Below are 21544 nucleotides of genomic sequence, written 5' to 3'. Positions count from 1 at the left end.
GTAAAAGTATCTGCAACTCAATTACCTACATTGTGTGCACAAGGCCTTCAAAATAGTGTGTAACTATCTGTATAGCCCACCTGTAATGCCACAGAATAAATCTTCCATTGTTGTTGAAAGATTGTGTGTTCCGTGGGGAAGGGGGACTTTATTTATTTGACTTTAAAACAAATACAGACATTTCATGGTACTTTAGTATTTGCATAAGCTTTAAGATCAACAGGATATTTCAAAGAAATTTAGTGCTTGTGTTTCTGTGCTTTGGGTACCTGTTTGCTATTCTCCGCCATTCTAAACTACTGGGGAACAACTGGAAATCACTAGTATGCTAATTCTCTCTCTCAGAGGAGACAAAAATAAATAAATAAAAAATAAAACACGGGGAATAACACAGGCAATCAAGGACAGCTATAAAACGGGGAGCGGGCGGGAGGAATGAGTTCTCACTGAACAGTGCATGTCTGTCTCCCTTGTTCTCTCCACCAGGACAAAGGCCGACACTTTGGAGGTGGAGAATAAGAGTAACTAGGCAAGCCATTAGGGGTGTGGATTGAAGAAAACTCTCTTTCCCCAAGAGAATGTGGCTTTACACCAGCATATTAGATTGGAAAGTGCAAACACAATAATTAACAGTGAATCCTGATACTTCAACACACCAGAGAAGGGTGTCACTCCAGAGTGAGATGGGAAATAGGAGGAATAAATTAAGGCAGTCTTCGGTGATGCTGGACAGCTCCTTGGGGGGTACAGTGGCAGCCCAGGAGAGCTAATCAAGTCCTCCAAATACCTCAGGAAGCTTGAGAAAACTGATGAAGGCTGATACCACGCCAACAATGAGGGGCAGCTGCGAGCACAGAGTGGGGGCCCTTTCTATATCTGAATCTAAAATAACGACCTCCATGCTAAACAAACACCTTCGTATTCCCTGCTCTGATTTAAGAAAAGAACTTTGAATTCACCTTCCTCAATTTCTGCTGTCAGGGAATAAACCAGCTGCTGTGGTTTCCCCACCACAGTAACACATGTCAATCACCGCTAAGCCCAGCGTTACTTTTCTTCCCCACGTGTGATTCCAACAATCAGCATGCTTCAGGGCTGAACCTCAGCCTCGTGTGGGAGCTTTTCTAGGGCACACCCCTGTAGGCTACCACCCCCTGTGTATTTCGTTTAATTATGAAACCTCTTTCTAGAAACCCTATAATTCTCCCAAGAGTCAAAGTAATTGGTAGACATTAGACATGAAGAGACATAAGGCCACTTAAAGAGGACACTTTCGATTATAATTTTTAAAAGAACTTTCTTTTTAGTTCCAGTATAATTTTGTACTTTCCCAATTTTGCCCTTTGCAAATGCCAGAGAAAATGCTCATGTTATCTTGTGGGCTATAAAAAAAAAAAAGGCAATGTAATACATTTGTACTCCACTTAAGGTCCACAAAGATTTCCTTTCCTTTGAAGGCCATCCTTTGGATATTTTTAAAAAGAAAAAAAGAAGAACAAAAAATAACATACATATACCCTTGTGGCAAATCACGTTTATTTGGGCAATGAAAGGATGTGTGTGTGTGTGTGTGTGTGTGTGTGTGTGTGTGTGTGTGAGAGAGAGAGAGAGAGAGAGAGAGAGAGAGAGAGAGAGAGAGATCCATTACTTGGGGTCCATGTTGTGTGGCTACATTATCAAGATGCACTTTTGGTATGGTAAATATGTAAACCGAAGACAGATCCATTTTGCAGTGAATTTATGGTCTTTTAGTGAATGATGGTAGCAAAATTCCAGGGCATAGTTTTATTCTACTCAATTCAGGAAAATTCTATTGAGCAACACCTACTCACCACCTGGCACTCTAAGTAATGGGAATCCAAAGATGAAAGAAGATTTAACAAGGGGGAGAGGAGGTGGGCAGACATACAGAAATGGTAACAAGAGGGTCTGAGAAGTCTGATGATTGCTGGGTGTGAAAGGGAGACTAGGCAGCTCAAAGGGTGAATGATTAACTCCACTGAAAGAAGCATCATACAGAAATCTGAAAGATTGTAAGATGGCAGCCAGTGGGGTGGGTGAGGGCTGCACAACGTTATAGGCGTACCTTGGAGATACTGCAGATTTGGTTTCAGACCACTGCAATAAAGTAACTTGTGCAATAAAGCAAGTCAAATGAATTTTTTGCATAGCAAAGTTATGCTGACACTATACTGTAGTTCATTAAGTGTACAATATCATTATGTTTAAAAACACAAAATACCTTAATTAAAAATACTTACTGCTAGACAATGCTGACCCTCATCTGATGGTCCTAATCTTTCAGTTAGTCCTAATCTTTTTGCTGGTGGAAGGTTTTGCCTCCATGTTGATGGTTGCTGACTGACCAGGGTGGGGGGGGTTGCTGAAAGTTAGGGTGACAGTGGCAATTTCTTAAAATAAGATAACAATGACATTTATCACATCCATTGACTTGTTCTTTCACAAATGATTTCTCTGTAGCATGTGCTGATGCTGTTTGATAGTATTTTACCCACAGAACTTCTTTCAAATCAGAGTCAATCCCCTCAAACCCTGCTGCTGCTTTATCAACTAAGTTTATGTGGTATTCCAAGTCCTTTGTTGTTATTTCAACACTCTTCCCAGCATCTACACCAGGAGAAGTTTCCATCTCAAAAAACCACATTCTTTGCTCATCCATAAGAAGCAAGTTCCCATCCGTTAGTTTTATCATGAGATTGCAGCCATTCAGTCACAGTTTTAGACTCCACTTCTAATTCTAGTTCTCTTGCTGTTTCCATCACATCTGCAGTGACTTCCCCCACTGAAGTCTTGAACCTCTCAAAGTCATCCATGAGTACTAGAATCAACTTCTTCCAAATTCCTGTTAATCGATATTCTGATCTGTTTCCATGAATCACGAATGCTCTTAAGGGCATCTAGAATGGTGAATCCTTTCCAGAATGTTTTCCATTGGCTTTGCCCAGATCCATCAGGGGAATCACTATCTATGGCAGCTAGAGCCTTACAAAATGTATTTGTTACATAATAAAACATGAAAGTCGAAATTCCTTCTTGATCCATGGGCTGCAGAATGGATGTTGTTAGCAGGCACAGACACAACATTAATCTCATTGTACCTCTCCATCGGAGGTCTTGAATGACCAGATGCATTGTCAATGAGCAGTAATATTTTGAAAGGAATCTTTTATTCTCAGCAATAGGTCTCAGTAGTGGGCTTAAAATATTTGGTAAACCATGTTGAAAACAGATGAGCTATCATCCAGGCTTTGGTGTTCCATGTACAGAGCACAGGCAGAGTAGATTTCGCATAGTTCTTAAGGGACCTAGGATATTCAGAATTTTCCATGAGCATTGGCCTCAACCTAAGTTCACTGGCTATATTAGCTCCTAACAAGAGAGTCAGTCTGTCCTTTGAAGCTTGGATGCCCGGCAATGACTTCTTTCCAGCTATGAAAGTCCTAGTTGGCATCTTCTTCTAATAGAAGGTTGCTTTGTCTCCACTGAAAATCTGTTTATTGTAGTCACCTTCATGCACTGTCTCAGCCACATCTTCTGGGTCACTTGCTGCAGTTTCTCCATCAGCACCTGCTGCTTCATCTTGCCGCCTTCTGCTAAGGAGGAGGCTTCTTTCCTTAAACCTCATGAACCAATCTCTGCTGGCTTCAAACTTTTCCCCTGCAGCTTCCTCACCTCTCATCCCTCATAGAATGGAAGAGAGTTAGGACCTTGCTCTGGATTAGACTTTGCCTTGAGGGAATGTTGTGGGTGGTTTGCTCTTCTCTCCAAACCACTGAGACTTTCTCCTTAGCAGCAATGAAGCTGTTTCTCTTTCTTATCATTCATGTGGTCCCTGGAGCAGCACTTCTAATTTCCTTCAAGAACTTTCCTTCGCATTCACAGCTTGGCTCACTGTGTGTTAGTTACGTCTAGTTTTCAGTCTATGTGGGCTTTCAACATGGCTTCCTCATTTCTAGTTTTTGATTAAAAGTGAGAGATGTGTGACCCTTCCTTTCACATGAACACTTAGAGGCCACTGCAGAGTTATTAACTGGCCTGATTTCAATACTGCTGTGTCTCCAGGAATAGGGGGGGCTCCAAGAGAGGGACAGAGATGGGGGAATGGCTGGTTGGTGGGGCAGCCAGTTCACACCTTGATCTATTAAGTTCACTGTCTTATTACATGAGTGTGTTTTGTGGTGTCCCGAAACAATCACAACAGTAACGTCGAAGATCACTGACCACAGTCTATGATAACAAATATAGTGGTAACGAAAAAGTGTGAAATATTGCAAGAAATACCGAATTGTGACACCGAGCCATGAAGTGAGCAGCTGTTGGGGAAAATGGCACCGACAGACTTGCGTGACACAGGAGTGCCACAAACCTTGAATCTGTAAAACATGTAGTATCTGAGAAGCACAATAAAGCAAGGTATGCCTGTATTTTGGAAAAGTGAGGCAATCTTGAAAAAAGGGAAGTTTTCATGTAAAAATCCAGATTTCTGGCTTTTCTCAAGAAAACGGACAAGATCTGGTGACACCTGGCAACAACAGGGCAGAGTGAGGCAGTGGTTCTCTGATACCCAGGAGCCCCAACCCAAGATCCTGGCCCCTGGAGGCATCTCAGTTTGCTAGCCCTATCTTAGGGGAAAAAAAAAAAAAAAGGCAGTCTTCAGGATTTCAGATTCCCAGCCCCCAACAAGGAGTAAGGGGTAAAGGCTGGGCACTTTCTGATATTTGCTTTCCTGGAAATAAAACAGCAAAAAGCCAAAAGTATCATCTCTCACTGCATCACTTGACACTGGGCGGCCAGAGCTGACTCATCCAGCAATCTGGGCTGCTCGTAAGTACTTGGGAGTACAGCTTGCTGATGCGGTCTGAGAGGAAAAACTTCTCAGACTCCAAGCATATGGTCAATTTGGAACAGAGCAGCTCACTTAGCGCGGCTTTCGGCAAGCCACTGCGTCTTTTCTAAGAATTACCAGAGGCATCTGGTGTAGGGAATGGGGACCATGACAGGCTGGGCTCAGTCAGCGACGCAGCAGTGGGCCCGTCCTCATGGGCTTCCCGCGGCCTCACACAGCCTCCCATGACCTCACTCAGCTCAGACTTCTCTCCTGGCTCCTGACCGCCCGGCACACACCTGCCAGTGGACATCCTGCCACCGGCAACTGCCCGCAAGCACGACGCGACCTAACTGATGCCATTCACATTCCTTCTGCGGTGGAAGCTGCCCATACGCACCCGGATGCCCCCCAAAGCCCCTCTTGGTTCTGTGCGTCCCCCCAGGATCTGCACGTTCCAGGTCTTCCTCGGCTATCGTGACTGCCTCTCCGGGATGTGCCCTGGATCTGGAAGTGTCTAGGGTGGCTGGCGGCAAAGGGCTCCTCGGTGCAGGAGTACGGAAGCCGCTTCCCCAGCCTCAAGGTACACTCGCTGCTTCCTGCCGAATCAGGCCAAGGTTGACATCGTACTCTTGCAGGCTTCCTTCCCTTCCCCGTCCCGCGTCCCCACTTCTAACCGAGGCTTCCTGGGAACACTTCCTTGATCCTCTCAGGATCTGTTTCTGGGAAACCCCACGAAGACACAGCCCTTCCTCGTCCCCACGCCCCCCTCCTCCAGTTACCCCTCCGTGTCACTCAGAGTCAAAACTGCACTCGTATCTCGATTCTTCCTCTACCCTCATGCTCTCCCTTTTCAGCTAAATGTTAAAATCCACTATTCCTCCCATCAGACACACCTCCCATCCATCTCAGCCTACTCAGTTACCATCCGGCTCCCTCCATAACTGACAGCCTCCTTTTTTCTCCCTCTTAGGTTTTTTTTTTTTTTTCTTTTTTCTTAGTTTTCTTTTCCTTCGCCTCTTACGCTTTGAAAACTCAGCACGACTCTAAGGGTTGCTCCTCCAAAACAAAACAAAACAAAACAAAACAAAACAAAACAAAACAAAACAAAACAAAATAAAACTATTGCAACGGTTCCCCACGGACCTCAGGGTAAATTCAAACTTCTTAGCCCAGCTGTTGGAAGCCTCCTGATTCAGGCCCTTGTGCTTCTCATGCCTCTTCTCCCTGCTTCCCTCTGACCTTGTGCTCTGGTCACCCCACACCATCCCCGGTCTGCTTTCTGGGTTCTGGCTCTTCCAGAACCAGTCGCCTGCCCTGGGAGACCCATCTCACCACTTGTTTCCCTCACATCAGGGCGCCTGGGTGGCTCAGTGGTTAAGCATCCGACTTTGGCTCAGGTCATGATCTCACAGTTTGTGAGTTTGAGGCCGGCAGTGGGTTCTGCGCTGACAGCTCAGAGCTTGGAGGCTGCTTCAGATTCTGTGTCTCCCTCTTTCTCTGCTCCTCCCCTGCTCACACTCTGTCTCTCTCTTAAAAATAAATTAAAAAAAAAAAAAATCCACCCATCATTCCAGACCCAGAGCAAATGGGAACCACAGAGCCTCCTTTTCTAAAGCACCTCCATTAATAAATTCCGGGTGAGAGGTGAAAACCAAGACCTATTGATTTAGCTGGGCATTCACATAATTTGCATATATATCTGACAACTCCCAGCCCAGCAGAGAAGTTTTTTGAGAGCTCTTTAGAGCCATCTTTGCATAGTGAAGCTATTATCTCACACGTTTATCTCCGAGAAATCTGACTGAAGGACAGGCCTGTTTACCACTTAAAACGGCCCCAATTGTTCTCAACAGGCAGATGTGTCCCAGAATGGATGTGAGCCGGGAGGCGAGGCGCGGAGACCTTTCCCTCTACCCGGGTTCCCACAAACGCCTCTGCCTCTGCAGGTGCAAGCACCTCACCCTTCTGTCCCCAGGTGTGATTCTAACGAAGGCTCCTTCTACACGGAACCAACTTACTTCCCCATGGGGTTCACTGTAGGAGACACCGATCTAGTCTAGTCCTGCAGGAAAACATGCACAGATCAGGTAGAGAAATGCTTCAGTATTACTTCGTGGGCTGACAGAGATTCTCAAAGGTAGTTTCCTTTTTTTTTTTTTTTCCTAAGGGCAGTGTTCATTATATGCATTTTCCACCCTCCACAAGGGTTTCCGAATCCCACCCTTTGCATTAGCGGCGCCTGGCTGTGTGCCCCAGCCCCTCACCCTAGACCAAAGGGCACCTGATGAATGTGGACAGAATTCACCAATGTTTGTGGTCCTCTGTACCATATAAGGCAAGATCCCAGGGGACCTGGACCCAAATGGCTTCAATCATGGCTCTACGTGTGAACAATGACAATTCAGCAGCTGAAAAATGGGGCAGCACAATGTGTTTTTGTACTCATGTCTACAACCATAAAATGACCTAGAATTAAACCCATACTCACGAAATACCAGAAGTGACATTGTAATAAGTGACTTCTCTTAGCCAGCAAGTTTTGAGATCTTTGGCAACTCATTCTAAGGAAAGCTGCCCCCCAAAATTGAAGGACACCTTAACTGTATTTAGAATTCAGTGAATGAAACTATACTAACTATACCGTCCGTTAAAAATCACTAAGTGTTCCAAAGAAAGAGCTTTGAGAAAGAGTACAAATTCTCTTTCTACTTATTCATTAAATATTCCGTATTCAGCTATTCATTCTTGAGTCAGTTTTCAAAGTAAATTCAACACACCTAGGATCAAGAACAATTTGTACTTAGGTGTATGGGTTGGCCTGACATCTTAAAATGAAAGGGTGGTTATCAGAATTTTCAAGAAAAAAGATCAGGCAATCTTTCGTGGATTTAAGTAAGGTTTGTCAAAATGGTATAGGGCTCAGAGAAATACTACTGTGCTGAGCCTTTGGAAAAACTCATCAATGATCCACTTAGACTGTCAATGATGCTCACAAATTATCCAAACTCCACGAGGAAAAACATTTCATTATAAGATTTAAATACACTCCTCTACCTCTTGCACATTACTCCTATTTTTGCCCCAAAGAAATCAGGACCACGTTTAAAAGCTCTTTTCTTCCAGAAACACTTCCTTGGTTTCCTTTCCAGCAGGAGGTGACTTCTTTTTCCAAACTCCCATGGCATGCCTTATTTCTCAGTTGCTTTTTAAGTGTATTTATTTATTTTGAGAGAGAGAGAGACAGAGACAGAGAGAGAAAGAAGGAGGGAGAGAGAGAATCCCAAGCAGGCCCTGTGCTGTCAGCCTGGAGCCTGATGTGGGGCTTGAACTCACAGACTATGAGATCATGACCTGAACTGAAACCAAGAGTTGGGACACTTAACTGACTGAGCCACCCAGGTGCCCCCTATTTTCTCAGTTAAATCGCAGGTATCTGGAAGGCAAGCTCCATGTCCAGTTGAACCTCGCACCTTCTACCTCCCCACCAAGTGGAGCTCCTAGGAAAAAACCCTACAAAGAATACGTGTTCAGTGAGTGTTTGCAAATGAATGAGGGAGTGAGGGAGTGAAATGAGTGCAAGCCTGCATGGTTCTATTCTTTTTCCTGGTCTGGCTGCAGATCCCAAAGGCCAGTTATTTGCTAAAAACATTATGTTCACCTTTCAAACGTATTAAGATTCATATCCAAGTTTCAAGTAGTCATCCCATGGTAATTCTTGCAAATGAACTTGATTTGGACTGATGGTACTCTAAAAAGTTTACCTACAGCTCTATCAAGATGGTCCACTTAGAAAAAATATTAACCAGGCATTTACTTCATCTTTGAGACCTAAATTATTTCATTTAACAGCATCTACAGCTGTCAGAACTTTGGCAAACTTTATGAAAAATATCATTTTAACTGTCTTTATTAAAGATTAATCATGTACTTCCTTTGTTTCATTTCTACTACATAAACTCCCTACTGGTACAGGAAAAGCTCCATTGGTTTTTTGTTTGTTTGTTTGTTTGTTTATAGCACAAGTGGGGGAGGGGCAGAGAGAGAGAGAGAGAGAGAGAGAGAGAGAGAGGGAATCCTAAGCAGGCTCTGGGCTGCCAGCACAGAGCCTGAGCAGAGTTCAGTCTCATGAACCCTGAGATCGTGACCTGAGCTGAAATCAAGAGTCTAGGGGACACTTAGCCGATGGAGCTACCCAGGCGCCCCTGTTTGTTTGTTTTTAATAGTGTGGTGTCTTTTCTCAGTTGCAAACACACATGGTTATTGTGTTTGTTATAAGAAAATGCCTGTCCTTTAACATGATATCCTATAATGATCCTGCTTCTCACCCCCACTCCTCCCACCCAATACTAATGGAGAATGGATGTGGGGGAAATTCTGTCATTTTTGCCAAGAGAATGGCAAATTACCACTGTCATTACCATGGCTTTAGCAATTTCCTTTAAAAAAACAAACACGACAGGGTGGGGGTGGGAGCAGCTTCAAAGATGCAGCACAAAGTTATCCAAGGAATTTCTTGCTCTGATTCTGCTTAAGAACCTGGAATGTTCCTTAAAGTCATCCAGGCAGGTGGTCCAGGCACTGTAGACCAGAGTGAACTCGAACCCAAGGAGAATGCCATCTTCTCTTACTTAAAAACCCTCAAGCACACCCGTGTCTCATTCTTCTTAATAGCTTGACCCATTTTCCTTTTCTGGAAAGTAAGTTCATTAGCTCAGGGACTGTCCTCAGTGGAAGTAAAAAAAACCCCTCTTGAACACTTCAGCTCCACCACTGGCTGATAATGGACTATTCCCAAAAGTGAGGGTTCTTCATCCTTAAGAGGAGCTTTCTCACCCACTTCATCTGATCAGATAATTGAGAGTAAGTTCGGGCCTTGCAAATCATTTAGTACCAGAAAAATCTACAAATGTGCCCCTGACACTACAGCACTCACTGACAGCCAGGTCAGCATAGAGCACAGGCCCTCCAACCACAAGCATGTTCCTTCTCATCTTTTCCAGTTCTCAACACTCTCCCTGGCAGTGAAGGGGCAATCCCCAGGAATGCAGGTGACTGTCAGGCACTGAGTGGGATAAGAATTAGTCAGGTCCTCTAACCCTTGCTGCTCTAAGTGTGATCTATGGACCAGCAGCATCGATACCATCTAGGAATGTGTTAGAAATGCAGTCTCAGGGCGCCTGGGTGGCTCGGTCGGCTTAAGCAGTTAAGCGTCCGACTTCGGCTCAGGTCATGATCTCGTGGTTTGTGAGTTTGAGCCCCGCGTCAGATTCTGTGCTGACGGCTCAGAGCCTGGAGCCTGCTTCAGATTCTGTGTCTCCCTCTCTCTCTGCCCCTCCCCGGCTCATGCTCTGTCTCTCTCTCTCTCTCTCAAAAATAAATAAACATTAAAAACAAAAAAAAGAAAGGAATGCAGAGTCCCAGGCCCACCTCCAGACCTGTGCTTGAACAATATCCCTGGAGATTCACAGGAGGCACATCAAAGTTTGAGAGGCAGTACTCCACAGCAGGAAAAAAAGAAAACATATCTTCACATTTAGAGTCAAATTCATTTATGATGTGCTGACTTCATGGCAAATCCCTGACAGTGGAATCACACAAGAGGGATGCTCTTGTGACCTGGCCAAAGTGGACTTTCCCCTCTAAACATCAAGGCCAGTGGCATGAGGTAAGGAACAGACACACTGATGCCCAGTGAATGCCTTGTGTAACCTGGAAGGTACATGGTAGGTTGGTTTTATTTTGTTTCCTTTCTGAAATTCTGACTTCTTTGAGATTATTGAGTGGTAAAAATGGAGGAAGGTGGAATGATGAAATTACTTCATCTAAAAATCAAAGGGATCTTCCCCACTTTTGTTGGGAAGGAGTTGTCCACAAGAATCCTGGGTGCAGGAACACCTCAGGTACCTCACATCAGGGTTCAGATGCAGGTCTGGGAGTCAGCCTGCCTGGGACCAGTCAGAGCTCTGCTTGCTGCCATTTGTGTGACCTTGACAAAGAAGTCAACTCCTGGGCCTCAGCTTCCTTACCGTTAAAATGGAAAGAAAAAAAGTACCTGTTTCAAAGGCCGCTTACGGGAATGAAATGACACCTATAAAGCCCGGCACACAGTGAACACTTGGTACAAGGGACCTATAAATAATCAGGCATATCCTATGTGTCGGTGGAACCTAAAACCACTATGGCTCCCAGAACAACGCTCTCTTGTGACTGACCCAGATATACAGCAAATTGACATAAAGAAATGTAATTCTGGACATTAGCAAAGGTGCCTGCCATCTCTCACTTCAAACTCTAATGCATGTTGACTCCGACTAAGAGCCCAGAGCTTGATCAGCCATGAAGAAATGAACTCTACTGGCCAGGAAGGAGGAGCCCATCTTAGTCACTCAGCCCTCTGCCTCACAGCTGGCCTTGGTGAGCTCACTAGCCAGGTGTCTATCGTCCAGGCAGAGAGAAAGAGAAGCAGTCACTCTGCCCTCTCGCTTTTTAAACTATACCTCATGTCATCACTCCTCCCATGATAGTTGGCCAAAGGACAGATCTGATTCCTCTCGCCAGACTTTATTTCACAACGAAGCACAAAAACATAACGTGTTTACTATCCCACCTTTGTTGTTAAAAACAAAAAATCACTTAAAATTAATACTGCTCCTTTGAGAACCAACCTCAACCTCTCTTTGCCTAATTAGACCCAATAAGAGCATAAGAATAAGCATTCAGCTGGGCAAGCCGTACTGGAAAACATCCTCAAAGTCTTGAAAATCAAAATGAAGACCAAATCAATCACAGCACTTGATTCAAGTGGCTTTTGTTTCTCCTCCCTAGTGACTGACAGAACTTATGGTAAGTTTAAAATATCCAATATCTCTACAGTTTTGAGGAAGATATTAAGTTTGCATATAGCCTCTAAAACAATAATTTTGGGGAGCCTGGGTGGCTCAGTTGGTTAAGCATCTGGCACTTGGTTTCAGCTCAGGTCATGATCTCATGGCTTTGTGGTTTGAGCCCTGCTTGAGATTTTCTCTCTCTCTCTCTGCCCCCTCCACCCCCCCAACTCTTGCTGTCTCTGTCTCTCTCAAAATAAATAAGTAAATAAACAAACAAACTTTTTAAAAAATTTATTATTTTTGAGGAGAGAGAGACAGAGAGAGTAAGCCGGGGAGGAGCAAGAGACAGAGAGGGAGAGAGAGAATCTGAAGCAGGCTCCACACTGTTAGCACAGAGCCTGACGCAGGGCTGGAATTCACAAACCGTGAGATCATTACCTGAGCCAGAAACAACAGTCAGACACTGAACCAACAGAGCCACCCAGGTGCCCCTACAAATAAACTTAAAAAAAAATACTGTGTTTTGCAGCCATGCATTTGAGATTAATAGTATGATGCTTTTACCAGCTACATCATTCTGGGAGTACACCTCTTCAGAGGAGGCATTTTTCTAGTGGAGTGTAATCCAATAAATTAAAGGAGGGACAGGATGTGATACGGAGTCAGGTGTGGACAGTCACAGGACACTATGAAACTCCTCTCTGGTTGTCTAACACTTTGCCTTACCTGTCAGAGGGCAGAGGCCCTGAGAACGTCATGCAAATTTCAAATATATTCTCCACCCCTCGTCTTCTCACTTTCCCTCCTCCATTCAACACGCAACAGCCTTGTAATGCGCTAAGCTAACCATTGGCCCTCAGAAGACTTACCTATCAGTTTTCTTGATCAGGATGGCCCTGAAGATGTGCTCTAGGGGTGTTTTCTCCCGCTCGTGGGTTGGCTGCACGAAGGGGTGCAGGGCCACTAGTGAGAAGCCTTGCTGATACAGTTCCAGGAGCTGGGCGGGCAGGTCGTGCAGGGAGGCCAGCCTCACTGCTGAGGACCTCGGGAGCTCTGCTGTAGATGGAGAGAGGAGAGGCTCATCAGGGACCCAACAAAACTGCCGCTCTCCCCCACCTAAGTCCCTCTCCCCTTGCCCTTGCAGAGACCTCCAGGTCACCTCTTGCTAAGAGCGAGTTTATTCCTGTCTTAACTACTGCCTTCAAAGAGAACTTAAAGCAGCAGGTTATTTCCCAAGTCCTCTCAAGGCATTGCTGACTAGATGTCTTAAACCTAGAAGTCAGTCTTCTCAGAGGTCATATTGGAAGAGTCATTTCCATCCCCTCCAAAAATTAAAAAAGAAAAGAAAAGAAAAAGAAAGAGGAGGAGGAAAAAATGAAATTGCACGCAAATATAAAATTTCCAGGTGGCAAAAAGCAGTATTAACAAAGTCAGAAGACAAACTGGAACAAATTTCTGTGACACTTAAGACAAAGAGGTAATTTCCTTAATTTGCAAAGAAACTACAGGAAGAAAGAAAGAAAGAAAGAAAGAAAGAAAGAAAGAAAGAAAGAAAGAAAGAAAGAAAGAAAGAAAAGAAAAAAGAAAGAGGAAAAGGGGGGAAGGGAGGAAGGAAGTTAGGAAGGAAGGGAGGGAGGGAGGGAGGGAGGAGGAGGAAAATACGAATAGGCAATTGCCTAAATTAGACACAAAAAAGCTAGTCAATATTTGAAAAACACTCACATTAACTCAACATTAGAATATGAATATCAAAACAAGTATTTTTCACCTACGGAATTATTTTAAGATTTGATTTAAAACAATTCTTTGAGAAGGACAGATAAGATTCAAAAATCAAAAGCTGTAAGCATATAACACAATTAAAAGTATACACCCCAGCCCGGTCCCCTTCAGGCTTTCTCCCTAAAGGCAATCAGTATTATCCATTTTTTGTATACACATTAACAATTGCTGAATTCATACACAAGTAAAGTCTATATGTCTCCCTCTCTTTTTATACAAATGGTAGCATAGTGTTACACATTTCATTTTTTATTAATTTTTATCAATTGACAGTATACTTTGCTTAGAAAGCATTCAGTAGTAGCACACAGAATTCTTCTTCATCCCCTTACAGATGAACAGTGTTCCTTTGTATGATGTACCACAGATTAATCAAACTTTTGCTTTTATAAGTAATGCTGACGAAAATTACGCTCCTACGTAATTTCACATGTGCTCATGTATAATACATCATACCTAGGAATTCCATACCTAGGAATTTGCTAGACCAAAGATAAATGCACTGTAATTTTCTCAGATATTGCCAGATTTCTTCCACAGGGTAACATGGATTTACCACCTCCCCCCCACCCAGTGATGTACAAAGGTATTTCTTTTTCCATGCCCTGGCAAATCTCATAATGAAAAATGATCCCTGTGGTGGTAATCTGTATTTCTCTCATTAATGTAACTGTATTTTTTTTTTTTTATTGAACATGTCATGTTTTAAATACTGTCTGTGTCGCCTTTCTGTAACTATAATCTTTGCCCTAGTTTTCTGTTGGGTTATTGGTCCTTTTTTTCTATAGGTTTGTAGAAACTCTTATACATTAGGAGATTTAATTCTTATTGTGATATCACTTGCAATATTGTTCCCAATTTATTGTTCGTTTTTGACTTTGCATAAAGTGGGTCTTGTCATGAGGAATTTTTTTTTTTATGAAGTGGAATTTCTCCAATCTTGTCTTCAATGACTTCTGAGTTTTGTATCAGAGCAGAGACATTCTGGTAGTATAAACGATTTCTCCTGCTACTACATATTTCATTTTTTGGATATGAATCTTGATCCAGTTTGGAATTTATTCAATATGAATTCAATATTCTACCCCCCCCATGTTTATCCATTTTTTTTCCCATTAGTTTGAGATGCTACCTTTACATATATTATATTCCTGAATATATTCAAGTTTATGATTGTCCCTCATTATCTATATTTAACAATTTTAATGTTACATTTTAATATCTGGTCAGGCTATTTCCTGAAATTCTTATTCTTCCTGTTAGTTTCTGACTCTTCTTGTCTGTTATTTTTTTTTTTCTAAATCATCTTTTAAATCAGCTCATCAACCTTCCTTCAAAAAAAAAAAAACCCAAGCCTAGTGATATTATTTTTGGATCATGTTCAAATTATAGCTTAACTGAGGGAGAATGGCTATTTTCCTCATATTACAAGTTCCCATCCAAGAACAAGGCATACTTTTTGTTTATTCAGACTTCTTTGGGTCTTCAGGCACTGTATTAAAGTTTTCTTCACATAGATATTGCACACTTAACAAGTTATTTCTACTAATATTGCTATTGGAATAATAGAATTTTTTTCTTTTTTACTTCTATGCTATCCATTGTGGGCAAGAATGTTGGGGACACAGGCATGCTCATCATGGTTGATCGGGTAAACTTTTTTGAAGGGGAATATGATGCTTGCCTTCCAACCTAAAAATACACACACCCTTTGTCCAACAACCCCACTACCGGATACTGCATCTATGGCTGGACTCCTAGATGTTTTTCATGCTTTATGGGCAAAGATACTACAGATATGTTCACATAGCAAAAACGTGGAACCAAGTATTTCTTCATTGGAGAGCTGGCTAAATAAACACTGGGACACCCAGTGATGAATCCTATGGGCTATTTAACAAGATTAAGGTAAATCTGTTATGTGCTGATGGCAATGTGTCCGAGATAAATTATTAAGTTAAGAGGTAAGGTGTCAAGTGTTTATCCTATGCTAGTCTTGTATAAAAATAGAGAGATAATCTTTTTTAGAATAAAATTTTTTTTCTGAAAGAAATCACAAAAATATGAATATTGGAGAAAAAGGCTGGAGAATAGAGGGAAGGATGGAAAGGTGGCTTTTACTTTCTTTTGTACTTGCAGTAGGCACTGTTACCATCCATCAGGGTCATTGGGTGGAGGGTTGATAAGACATTTAAAATTTTCTGATTTATATGTAAAAACATTATCTGAAAGTTCTTTATGTATTTTTTAAAATAATGTGTTATTTTAAAACACAATCTTAAAAACAAATCTAGGGGTACTTAAGAACACTACTTAACATCAGCCACTGTAGCTCTCATTTCCATACATCATGCAAGAAATTTACAGGAAAAAAAATCTATAGCAATGATTCACTCTAAAGCAGTGCCCAGCGTCCTGGAGAAACCTTCATTAATAACAGTGACAAAGCGAAGATTGGCCAGGAAAGCAGAAAAGTATGACATCTTTTCCCTTGAACGGTACATTCTGGACATGCTGCTCGACCAAAGATCTGAAGACAAGTCTGGTAAAGAACGCTGAGCCCCTCCGAACTCCGCGCACAGAAATCTGAATTCCACGCACAGAAATCTGTCAAGCAACTTCTTAGACCCAGGCAAGGAGACCCCCACCGTGGATCCCTGCTCTAAAGTGTGCTCCTTGACCCACCAGCAGCAGCACGGAGGAGCACATTGGAAATGGAGACTTTGGGGCCCCACCTCAGACCTGCTGAATCAGAGTCTGAGTGATCTGTACCTTCCCAAGCCCTCCAAGGGACTCTGAGGCTGAGAGCTACTGTCCAGAGGGTTCCTCTGGCCCTCCTCCAACCACTCTCCTCTCCTCTCTGAGGGCAAGGAAACAGTGGACCTAGGGACACGTACCCACCTGTCATCCATAGCCCAACTTCCCACAGCCAAGACCCTGGAATTCTCTGCCCTTAGAGCCCAGGGCCCACTTTGGGGGATTGGACAGGCTTCTTCAATCTGTAGCAAGGGTGGATGGTGCCCCAATGTGTGCATCCGCAAGCCCAAGGGAGGGCAGGGAGACACCCCCACAGCTGCAAAATTTAGGGGGCACCAAAAACTCAGTAAGAAAGATCAATAAAAATTTAATGCAATATGTTACAAAGTGAAAATTCATGCAAGAAGTCTACAACAAACAAGATATCCAAAATTTTAATAAATACAGGATCAGTATTATTTTTTCTTTTGCCTCAAGCTCCAATACGGCTTAGCACCACACTGTTACTGATCTTGTCTTTTTAAAAAATGTTGCCTCTCGGGGCGCCTGGGTGGCTCAGTCGGTTAAGCGTCTGACCTCAGCTCAGGTCATGAACTCGCAGTTCATGAGTTTGAGCCTCACATCGGGCTCTGTGCTGACGGTCAGAGCCTGGAGCCTCCTTCAGATTCTGTGTCTCCCTCTCTCCCTGCTCCTCCACCACTCGCACTCTGTCTCTCTCTCTCTCTCAAAAATAAATAAACATTAAACAAATTTTTTTAAATAAAAATGTTGCCTCCCTCGCCTCACCCTAGCGCTGGCTCAGGCCCAACATGTCTTGCACTTTTTCTCCTGGGCCCTGCAAATGACAGGAGCAGGTCTGTTATGTAGGGTGTCAAGGGAACAGGGGCAGGTTTCTTCTGCTATCAAGAGATTACAAAGCAACCGAACTGAACGAGCATAACCGTGTGTGGCACAGATGCCTGTGGTTTCGTCTGCAAAACGTAATGGACTTTTGGTAGGAGGGCAGGCCTTTTGGGGTGGGTAACTTCACGACAGCGATCAAACCCCAAAATGCTAGGCAGCACTAAGCTCCCCTCCTCTCTGATAAGAGTGTGTAGGAAGAGCATCTGTGAGTCAACCAGTATGAGACCCTCCCACTCAGCCAGTCTCCACAGTGTGGTGTTTTGTGAACGCGCCAAGTATTTCAAGCTCTTACTGCTGTAATAAAATAAGCCTTTACTAAGATTCTGATAATTTATGTATTTGTTCCCCCTTACGCATCACGCTCTAATAAAAAGAAATAAAAGCAGTCCGTACGTTTGGAAAATTTGGGATTCTAGCTACATTCCTCCCTGGCGATAATCCTGGGCATGTGAACACACGGTTTCCTTGTTTAAAAAATGGAGATAATGACATCGTACAGCGGCTGTAAGAATCAAACGGGATGATGTGTGTGTAACGGATAAAGCTCCAAAGTATCATTCTCCGTGGTGCTGGCAGTGGTGGGTGGGGAGTTGGTCAGGGATATAGGTCAAATGAGGCTGGTGATGACAGTACAGTGCTGGGCCACTAAATTGTTTCCCATTTCCACCCACACCCCTTACCCTCCAGGCTTGCAAATCAGTGCACTCAAAACATTGGGCGATCAACCACTTTATAGTTAAATGCGTCCTGAATAAAACATAGTATCTTTAAAATTTTTATCTTAAAATCTAAAGATGTATCTCTTGTCAAAACTCAGCAATTTTATGGCTTTAATTTTTGGTATGCATGCTGTCAAAGTAAGTTTAGCTTCATGGTTAAAAAACAAATAAAAATTAATCTCAACAATCTCATCGCAATAAAATAAAACCAGGCTCTTATTGTAAATATGATTAAAGGCCTTAATTTCTTGTTTCTGTTTGAACCTTAACCTTCAGAAAAACCCTAGTTCTTATAAACTGACCAATCCCCCACTATTATTACTAGAAAAATAAAGAAAGGAATGACTTCTCTGTGTGGATGGACATACCAATTGTAGCCTCTTGGTCTCTTTCTCACCCCACCCACCCGGATAACCTCTCCATTATTTTTGTTTTGTGAGATTTGCCTGACTTCGTTTACAAATTATGTAACCTTGGACAAGTCATCTAACTCCCACCCCATCTCCTGGGTCTGTTGTTTATAAAATGAAGACCCTGGAGAGGCAATTCTGAAAGGAACTTCCAGCATTAAAATGCAATGATTTCATTACTTCAATTTGAAGAGTAACGTACCAGTTCCTAATTAAAAGGTGATACTGGATAATATAATAAATGTCCGCAGTGCAAACCGAAGAGTTCCCCTAACCTAGAGCCAAAATGGGAATACGGAATACCCACACGTGCGAGTGGGTGGAGAGATGGATAGAGAGGCAAGAAAATAATCTGTTGCCACTATGACCGAATAAAAATCACTGCTGTCTTTGAGGGTCCCAGTCTTCTGCTCATCCCAGGGATGAGAAAGGATTCTGCCTGTTCTGACTGTCCCTGGGAGACATTCAGGGGCATTCCAGGGAAGAGATGCCTACACAGTCATAGGAGAGAAAAGGGGTATTCTAAGAAGTATGTCTGGGGACAATGGGTTGCCTCTTTCCTAGTGGAGAGCTATAAAGAAAACAGTATCCGTTACCTGAAGTTACTTTGACTTCCTGGGCTTTTATGAGGCCACTCCAGGACTGAACCCATAAGCCACCTCATCATAAATTGAAATTTCTAATTATAATCCTTCATATTCTGAAGATGAGGAGCACAGATGATGCTTTCTTGGCCAATGTTACTCCAGTCTGAGGAAATGCCACTGTTAGGGCCCAATGTCCATCTTGAAGATCATACTTTTCTCTCTCTCCACTTTCCAATCTGTCAAGTTCCAAAGTCTTTTTTATCTACTGTGGTCAGTCTGCAGACCTGAGGACCAGGCTGGACGCCCCGGTGCTCCCACTCAGGGAGCCGTGTCTTCATCCCACACAAGGACTTGGATGCCACTGCTGTACAAAGCCCAGTTCTCCAGCTGGCTTCTCCCACTAGCCTGGGTGGGGGCTGGCTCTTATCTCGTGACCTGGTAGAGGGCCTGGGGCAGATTGCAAGGCCAGGGCCCAGATGGACAAACAAACAAGAGACACAGCCATGGGAGGAACAATGGATACCGAAGCCCCCTCTCACCCAGAGGGCAGTATCATGCCTTTCAGCCTGCTTATTGCCAATGGGAATGTGGGCCCAATGGTGCCAAAACTTCTCATTCTTACCTTCAAGAACTCAGAAATCTTGGTCTTCATAGAAACTCTCCTAATCTTTAGATTTGGCAAGTAATTCTCATTTTATTTCCAAGTCCATATGGCCCAAAGCCAAGGCATGGTAGGTTGCAGACTGGATGGGGCATTTGATAAATGGAGGGGGATAGATGCCCCCTACTCCTTCCTATCCCTGATCATAGCGTTGTCAAGGCACGCTGTAAGCCTCGGTCACATACTGAAGAGCTTGTGATTCCGTTCATTCCCACATCATCACTATTTATATCTGTTTTCAAGGATACACCTGCAGGTATTTGACACAGCCCTCTATTTCCCAATTCTTCTCTCCTCTACACTGATGTAAAGATGAACAAAATGTTTAGAACTATACAATTTTTTGGGAACTATATAATTACATTTTGAATTCCTTGGAAATATTTTTTTTCCCTCACTCAATTACCAATAACAGGCTTTTGATAAAAAAAAAAAATATCAAAATATAGAAAGCACTGCCGGAAAGGTATTTTGGGTGGCATGAGAGCCCAAGGTCTTTTAGAATAAGTGTTCTGTTTTCCTTTCAGAAAATAACTCCATATAAATAAATAAACCATTATTCCAGGACTTAAAAAAAAAAAAAAAGGGAATGAAAACGGGGGAGGGGGGGACCTAATCCACAAAACCACACATTTCTTAACACTCCTGGGATGAAGGAGATTTTGTTTTTGCTATGACTATGTTTTGTTTAGCAAAAACATTCCGCAGCCCCACTTATTCCCCAGACACGAAGCCCTGCAGACATGTGCAGAAGAGCCAAAGGGACGGCTTTGCTCCTTCAAACTTTATTGCTGGGAAAGTGCCAGGTTCCAAGGCAAGAACAAAACCACTGGCATACAGCAAGCCGCCACTCATTTCTCTCCTCTGTACGGCAGGCAACGGCACGCTGAACTGCAACAGCTTCTATTATTTTGCTCAGCAATCATCTGTGACTTTAACCTAATTATTCAAAGTCCAACTCTGCTTTTCTAATTACATCTGCTAATGGATCTGTCAATACCAGAGAGCGAAACACAAGAGGACCGACACCATCTCCCCCGGGTAATTTCCCTCACAGGTAAAGCTGATAATGACACTGTTCAACCAAATCTCTCCCTCTTTTTTTTTTTTTTTTTTTTAAAGTTCCTTGAAGGCCGTTATTTCTATAACATCAGTCTGCCTGGGCTTTGCAGTAGATCCAATTTAGCGAAACACTAAAATCAATCATTTTTCAAATGTGGGTTTTTTTTTTTTTGTATAGGTAAAGAATAGGAATTCAATTTTTTAAAATAATGTGTGCAGCCCGAAGGCTTCTATCTGTGTCATTTCTAAATCTGAAGAATAAGTTACAACTATCGTTTTCAGGCTTTCCAAATTCAGATTTCTGTCATTGTCTTATCACATAAATTCATGTTTCTGAAACTTAAGAAAAAAAAACAAAACATAGCCAGGCTCAGGAGACCACACTACTAAAACACTGTTTATTCTTTTTTTTTTTAATTGAGGTAAAATTCACATAACATAAAATCAACCATTCTAAAGTGAATAATTCAGTGACGTTTAGTACGTTCGCAATGTTGTACAACCATCACCTCTGTTTCTAAAACATTCTCCTCACCCCAAAAGGAAACCCCATACCCGGTAAGCAGTTCCCTATTCCCCTCTCTGGCAACCACCAATCAGCTTTCATAAAACACAGCTCTTAACACCTTACCTAAATCATGGATAAAGTCAAGGGGAAAATCTCAGTACGACTAAAAGCACTTTTTAAAGCTTATTTAAACCTAGGATTCTACAGGCCAATCATGGAGGAGTTGGCCAAGCAACAAAGGCCTCATCAAATGAGTTCTTAAGTGCATGCCACCAGACCACAAATGACTGTGAAGCATCAGACTGTCAGACTGCTGTGACCACAGGGGTGTGCGTGTGTGTCTGTGTGTATGTGTGGGGGTGTGTGTGAAGGGAAGGGTGGAGGGAGAGGGGGAGATCAAGTTGTTATTGGCTTGCTTGTCATTTCAAAGGATCACACGCAGTCACTGGATTACACACATGCAACATCACACTGTAAAA

At 42.9% G+C, this 21544-nt stretch overlaps 1 protein-coding gene across 1 annotated transcript in view; it reads right to left on the bottom strand.

Annotated features, from left to right (window-relative positions):
- RFTN1 (raftlin, lipid raft linker 1) overlaps positions 1 to 21544 on the bottom strand; it is a 207215-nt gene that overhangs the window by 114068 nt on the left and 71603 nt on the right. The window contains 1 exon segment of the mRNA XM_030328896.1: positions 12546 to 12732. Coding sequence (XP_030184756.1) covers positions 12546 to 12732 — 187 coding nt within the window.

Source organism: Lynx canadensis, chromosome C2 (genome assembly GCF_007474595.2).
Source record: "Lynx canadensis isolate LIC74 chromosome C2, mLynCan4.pri.v2, whole genome shotgun sequence".
Taxonomy (NCBI): domain Eukaryota; kingdom Metazoa; phylum Chordata; class Mammalia; order Carnivora; family Felidae; genus Lynx; species Lynx canadensis.
Note: the sequence above shows the minus strand (reverse complement) of the source record. Positions and strands in the feature narration are given on the sequence as shown.